This window comes from Ambystoma mexicanum, chromosome 6p (genome assembly GCF_040938575.1).
Source record: "Ambystoma mexicanum isolate Mex_15411 chromosome 6p, UKY_AmexF1_1, whole genome shotgun sequence".
NCBI classification, from domain to species: domain Eukaryota; kingdom Metazoa; phylum Chordata; class Amphibia; order Caudata; family Ambystomatidae; genus Ambystoma; species Ambystoma mexicanum.
Genome location: NC_090935.1, coordinates 4,587,905 through 4,595,398, shown reverse-complemented (window position 1 = coordinate 4,595,398; position 7,494 = coordinate 4,587,905). Strand labels below are relative to the sequence as shown.

Below are 7,494 nucleotides of genomic sequence, written 5' to 3'. Positions count from 1 at the left end.
TTGGTTTGAATTTACATGTTCTGTAATTTTTGTATGTGTGAAAAGTCTTTTCTCTTCTAGACTGCAAGACAATAAAAAAATTAAAAAATAACCCTTCTGCTACCTGACCATGCCTCTTGTATTTACTGTGTGTTTTGTCCTTGCTGATTTTGTTTTCCGAGGCCTTTGGGCGATTAAGGACATGTATAAAATTGGTAGCTGGTCAATCCATCGAATGCCATGGCATCTAATACCAATCCATTGTATTATATCCAACGAAATATCATTACATCAAATGTCCATCTTGTTGAATATAATTCGATGGAACCATCGAAATGTTTAATTTGTAACTTTAAAATAAAATTAAAAAACGGAGTTGTTTTTGGTCTTTTTACTTAAACTTTTATTAATTTTCAAACTTTTATATAACTTTAAAAAAACTCTTACATTCTGTTTTTAATTAAACTTTTTGTTTTAATTTGCAAACTTTTACTTTGCTTAAACAAACTTGTTTTGCACATTTTACTGTTATTTTTTTCCACCACTTGATGGCAATGTTGGTTTTAAGTTTTCATTTCTTTTTCAATGTTTTGGGTTTTGAATTGTTTCTTATGTCATACGTACAACATTTACGTGATGCGTACGTGGACTCCATTTTAAAAGTTCTTGCTGGATGCTGTGTGTTTTACTCCTGGACTTTTTTCAAACTTCTTATTTTATTTCCTTTGGATTCTTCTTTTTTTCGATATTTGAATTATTTTCTTATGTTTCGGAACTCCCTTTGGATTGGTTTGTATTTTTTTTTCTTGGGCTTTTTTTTTCTTTGGATTGTTTTTTTATCGAGGATTGTTTATCATTGTATGGATTATGTTTTACTTTTGCTGTATGCCGTTTATGGTTTATCTGGATGTTTCTGCATCGTAGTTCGTTTGGATATATTGGCGAGCTGGTAAGTGCATGTTCAATTTTTTACATTTTAAGTTGTATGCTATACTTCGAAGGTAGCTGAATGCATCCATTGTTTCGTATTTTTGCACACATGCTTGTAGTCGTTCCTCGTAAACCCTGTAATTTATTTTGACAGTGTTTCTGCAAGTTTCACCTCTTGGCTTGACTGTTCTATTTTTAATTCCTTTAAGAAGTGCCACAGGTTGGCATTTGATGTGTTAAAGCTTTTATTTATTTTGTTGTGCCAACCTTCCATCAAAATGTTAGTTTGTGCACGTTGTTCCATTAGTGCTTGGTAACAGTTCCACATATTTTTGGTGTATCTGGGACGTCTTCTTGTCCCACTTCTCGTGAGTTGACCTATCCAATTGCTTTCTAGGTAATCCAACAATTCTGCAAAATATTGTTCATTGGTTTTATAGTATTCTGTTTCAATGAACTTTTCATAGTACTCTTCCACATGTTCAGGTTTCACAAAGGCTAGCGCAAAAAGTTGTTTTATGTTGTGTTGACATTCACTGTCTCGTATGTACTTAGTCTGTATGCCAAATTTTGGTATTTTCTTCCAAATAGCCTTGGAAAAATTGAAAAAATAGCCTTGTACAGTTGTGGTGAGGTAAATTTCGGTGAATGCTTCAATTGGCAACATTTCATAGTCCATCATCATGATTTCCGGGTTTTCTGGCTGGATGGCTTCTTTCACTGTTCGAAATACTGCTTTGTAAATGTCCTCAGTCTTTCCTGGCATTAAAATGTATACTAGCAGTATTAGTGTCTGGTGTACCATCGCATGTATACTGTAAAACTGTGAGAATGGTCGCGGACATACTTTGAACATTGCGTCTCCATGCCACATTTTGTGTAATGTTTTAATTTATTGCAAACATTACTATTTTTTCTTTCTTTACATCCAATGTTCTCATATGAAATTCTTCTCCCTTCTCCATTTTCTGCAATCCTTCGGGTATTTCTATTTCGTCATATGTCGTTGGTGCGAGTGGCAGATTTTCTTTCTTTTGTTTCATTCTGTTTAACCTTCTTTGAATGATTTTAGTCTCCGGCATTTGTGCCACCACATGTATTGGTATTTTCCCACACATTCTACTAATTACTGAACCACTCGGTTCAGCCAGGTTGTCTTCCGCCCTATTTATAATTTCCATTAGTGTCTTTTTAATCATTATGGTAGTACTGTCCGGCATGTGATTATGTTCTCCGTTAGTCGCCATGTCAGCCGCATGTCTTATTGCTCTTCCAACACACTTTTTGACATATTTGCTACATTTCCAATATATCTGATCTTTTCTTTCCCTTTCTTGGTTGTACGTATACCCTTTGTATACCAATTGCTTTTTTCCCATCTGTGACTTTAGGAATTCCACCTCAGACATTTTATTTCTGTAATTCGGAAATAAAGGACGTTATTGTAACACCGTTCTCTTATTTTCTTCAAATTTGTTTGTGATACTCCTTCAATGTCACGATCACACAGCTTACCGTTTTTTTGTCGTCTGTTCCTTTCCTCACAGTTTCATTAATATGTACGCCGCTTCTATTCTCTTTCGGCTCATCTGACAGACTATCGGTTTGTTTCCAACCGTCAGCTGTTTTTGCCCGTCAACCTAAGGTCCTTTTCTCCTATGTTCTTCATGTTGTGTTAACTGTTTGTAGTGAGCTTTTCAGTGTTTAAAGGGTTTTGGGAATGTGAGGTGCTTGTGGGTAAGGTGAGGGGCTGGGGGGGACACCCCCATAACGTGCAACTTGCATACATATAACATTTTTTTTCGGGACATAATGATGTGTTTTTTGTCGATGCGTTAGTTTCAACAGAATGGTTGTTTCTTGTTTTCTCTATGGGCTGCCGATGCTTTGGATTAGATGGTTTGGTATGTCAATGCTTTTTTTTCGATGGAAAACCCTATAAACCTAAAATTAAATCACATCAAATCCCCAATCTACCTCATAGGGAAAATCAGCACCTTGTGAGGCCTACGATCCACCAGATGTAAGGACATGTGCAGACATGTACTCCACCGGTGCAGAAAGGAAAGAACCAGGAGACATACGTTCTCTGTCTATGCACCAAGACTCTGGGATCTCCTTCCCGTCAACATCAGACTCGCCCTCTCACTTCTGCAGTTCACTTAAGGGCTCAATACCCTCCTATCTTCAAGGAATGGCTCCTCTCTAACACCTAAGTCCACGCATCATACACTCCCCACCCAACCTGACACTAGACAATATGGCTCCCCAGTTTCCTCCACTGATTGCTTTCACGGTATTCCTGAACATGTTCTCTGCCCTATGATTGTAAAGCACTTTGGTGCTTCCCGGAGCTAGGTACTTTCTCAATGAATACCCTAATAATAATAATAATAATAATAATAATAATAATAATAATAATAAAGATCCGTCCCAAGGGCAGAGATGTGTAACTTGAGGGCATGTAGCTTCCACTGTTTCACTGTGACAGGAAGTCATGCGATCAAGGGCAGAAAGGTTTGCCTTGATGGCATGTAGCTTCCACTGTTTCACTGTGACAGGAAGTCATGCGATCAAGGGCAGAGAGGTTTACCTTGAGGTCATGTAGCTTCCACTGTTCCACTGTGACAGGAAGCCAGGTCATCACTCCTAAACCTGTTTTTACAATGTAGACCGGTTTCAGTGGGTGTCTGTGTATTTCCGCTTTCTTCAGGACTTCTACAAACACTTGTGCAGTTTAACTTCTAATACAACAATACAAGACAATTTTTTCATTCATGTTGTTAGGTCCAACACATGGGCCAGGGAGGATTTTCTCTGTTTTTTCTGACGGGCACTTGATGGAAAACAATTCCATGCCCTAAAAGGGGGATAAAAAACAGAGGAGGGACACTTGCAGTAACCCTGTGTATAAGAGGAGGGACACTTGCAGTAGCCCTGTGTATCAGAGGAGGGACACTTGCAGTAGCCCTGTGTATCAGAGGAGGGACACTTGCAGTAGCCCTGTGTATCAGAGGAGGGACACTTGCAGTAGCCCTGTATATCAGAGGAGGGACACTTGCAGTAGCCCTGTGTATCAGAGGAGGGACACTTGCAGTAGCCCTGTGTATCAGAGGAGGGACACTTGCAGTAGCCCTGTGTATCAGAGGAGGGACACTTGCAGTAGCCCTGTGTATCAGAGGAGGGACACTTGCAGTAGCCCTGTGTATTTCTGCTTATATGGATAATCAAAGGGTAGCTCACCAGTCTTCATATCTCTATGTGAGCCACTTCTTCATGTGTTTTTAGCAGAACCTCAATTTTCTTGCTGTTCAAAAGAACAGTAAGTTACAGTTAGTATATGTACTGTATTGCCAAAACACCTATTACTATTTTGCAGTTTGTTTTCCCAAATACTTATGTACGATGCGGGAGTGTCAGTACAAACATGCGTGAGAATAGTTCTAATTCTTTCTGCTAGATTACCTTGCAAACTTTTAGGGCACAGAATTGTTTTAGGAGTAAAGACCTGAACCCCGAAAATTCACTCAAATAATAAGTGACCTCGGCATATAGTCATCACCTTAGAAATTGTTTTTAACAATTGACAACAGATGAGATTAAGTGTTGTTTAATTTTTTTAGCTAAATCCAACTCGTAATGATTTATTATCAATCAAAATAAGACACACAAATTTGGCGAGACGAATAAAGGTTATCATAGACTTCCAAATTGTGTGCACATCTTTTTAGTCGCGAAGGAAAGTAGTGAGAGAGGATAGGGTCATCTCTTGTCTATCCATAACCCTATACAGGCGTTACCCCAATGCTTCCAAGGGTAAGTACTTAGCATCCAGAGGGATAGTTAGATGTCTTTGACAGGGACATTTATGTAAATGTAGGGACATAGTCTGATAGGATTATTAATGTATGCCATGAGTAAAAGCTTGCCTCTCTTTGTGGCAGCCTTTTACATTTACATCACTTTTTAATGAAGCAGAAATGATTTCAATATTCTTTACAGTAAAGAATAAAATGTGTGAAACCAACATGTGTGGTTTTCTGGCCCACATTACGCAAGATCATAATTCTATGTCCTTTCCACTTGTTGAAGGTTTTTTTTGTTTTTTCCTGTGCTGTTGTTGACTGCATATTCACCCCTCTTAAATACTGCACTGAAAGTCATAACCATTAGGCAGCAAGTGATGCTTGCAAGGGTTGTGGGGGTACGTGATGGTCGAACAGGTGGTGGGGGATGTGGTAGGGTTACATAATTAGTCATTTCCCTTTTAATGTATTTTCTCATGTTTGGTCAGGGATTTGGAATAACCAAATTTCTTACCGCAAACACTGCACACATAGCGTTTTTCCCCAGTGTGTATTTGCTGGTGTTTTGCCCTAGAACCTGTGTCAGCAAAGGATTTCTCACATTTACTGCAACCATAGGGTTTCTCCCCCGTGTGCGTTCTAAGGTGTATAATAAGATTTCCACTATGCGTGAAAGTCTTTTTACATTCACTACAAGTATAAGGTTTCTCACCTGTGTGTGTTTTTTGGTGTGATTTTAAAGAAGATGAACATCTGAATCTTTTTCCACATTCAGAGCAAACAAAAGGTTTCTCTCCAGTGTGGATTCTCTTGTGTTTAGACAGAGTTCCTGAGTCTGAGAAGCTCTTGCCACATCTGTCACAAAAGTACGGTTTCACCCCTGTGTGAATTCGATGATGTGATCGAAGGTTGTGTGGATACCTGAAAGTCTTTTCACATTCAGTGCATTTGTAGGGTTTCTCTTTGGTGTGCACTTTCTGGTGTGATTTCAAATATGATGAGCAAATGAAATTCTTTCCACACTCATTACATGGGAACGTTTTTTCTTGTGAGTGTAAATTCTGATGTTTAAGCATATTTGCAAGCTGGCTGAAACGTTTGCTACATTTACTGCACGAAAATGGTTTTTCTCCTGTGTGTGTTCTCTCATGGACCCTTAGGCTCCAAATAGACGCATAAATCTTCTTACATTCACTGCATGTATGTGGTTCACCTTTTGGGGCGTGTTTCTCTGTTTTCCTTTGGCCTATCTGCTCACGCCTTTTAGGCTTTGCTGGATCTGGATGGTGTTTCTCACCTTGGTGTATTGGTTTGCGTATTTTGGCTGTTCCTGCCTCCCTCGCTTTGTGCCACTGGTTGTGCATTTTTAGGGTTTGTATGTAACGGAACCTCTTCCCACATTTAATACATGTGTAAGGTGTCTCACCAGTATGTATCCGCTGATGGTTATTTAAATAATCTAAGCGATTGAAACTTCTTCCGCATTCAGTACATGTGTAAGGTTTCTCCCCTGTGTGTGTTCTTGTATGGACGATCAGCGATGAGGAGCAGCTGAATCGTATACCACATTCACTGCATTTGAAGGGTTTCTCTCCTGTGTGAGAGCGCTGGTGAACCTTTAAATTAGAAGATATATAAAAATGCTTTCCACAGTCGTCACATGCATAAGGATTCTCTCCCGTATGAAGCCGCTGGTGAACCCTCAATCCGGAGAGGTATGCAAAGTTCTTCCCACATTCTGTGCACACATGTGACTTCTCTCCAGTGTGAACCCGCGTGTGCGATGCCAGATGTTGCGGCTGTCTGAAACTCTTCCCACATGTGGCACATGTAAAAGGTTTCTCTCCTGTGTGCACCCTCTGATGTATGGCAAGTTCAGATAAAGCACGGAAACTCTTCCCGCACTCACTGCATATGTATGGTTTCTCCATTATTTCTCCTGAGTGTACTCGCTGATGATGGCATCTCAGGCCGTCAGCTCTACTGAAACTCCGGTCACACTCGGTGCACGAGTAGGGCTTCTCTCCTGTGTGCATCCTCTGATGTATGACAAACTCAGATAAAGCACAGAAACTCTTCCCACACTCACTGCACTTATACCTTTTTCTTTTTTCCACCTTCCTCTGATGGTTAAGGCTTTCCTTCTCAATTAGACTCATTTTACTTGTTGATGTAAATAGTGCACATGAGCATGTCTGTATGCGTCTGATCGAGGTCATTCCACATCGGTCACATGTATTTTGTTTCCTCTCAGTGTGAATTTGCTGAGGGACATCTGCCCTCACGCTTGTTCCATCTGATGCATGTGTTCTCTGCTGATCAGCAGCCATCACAGATTTGCTCTCACTTTGTTTATATTCAGGATGTTGGACCTGTCTTTGTCCTGCACAGGCTTCATCCTTTCTTTGCAGCGTGGCAGCCATTTTGCAGCTTTTTCCTTTCATAACAAGCCCTGTCCCTTCTCCTGGCAACACTGCTTTTGGCGATGATTTGTGAGGCAATGGTTTATGATGTTTCTTCTTGGGTCCATTTCCTGTTATATTTAAAGAAAATATGCCATTACTTTTCATAATCATACATTCCTTTTCATCTGAACAGCACATTTAGAAATGCCGGCGTCTTCAATGTGCTAAGCACACGCTTCAGCAATACCCAGCCCAGCTCTACACATTCAGTGACATGACAGAGGCTCTCCCGGGCAGCCCTGTCAGAAGCTATTGCACTAATTTACACCACACTCACCGAATCAGGATGAACTGTCCTGGAGTAGACAGCCTGT

General features: G+C 40.0%; 1 protein-coding gene across 1 annotated transcript in view; it reads right to left on the bottom strand.

Moving 5' to 3' along the window:
* Positions 1–427: 427 nt before the first annotated feature.
* LOC138511117 (zinc finger protein 271-like) overlaps positions 428–7,494 on the bottom strand; it is a 129,072-nt gene continuing 122,005 nt past the window's right edge. Inside the window, exon 6 of the mRNA XM_069626600.1 lies at positions 428–7,248. Within this exon, the coding sequence (XP_069482701.1) occupies positions 5,177–7,248 (2,072 nt within the window). The 3' untranslated portion in view covers positions 428–5,176. The remainder of the gene's footprint in view (positions 7,249–7,494) is intronic.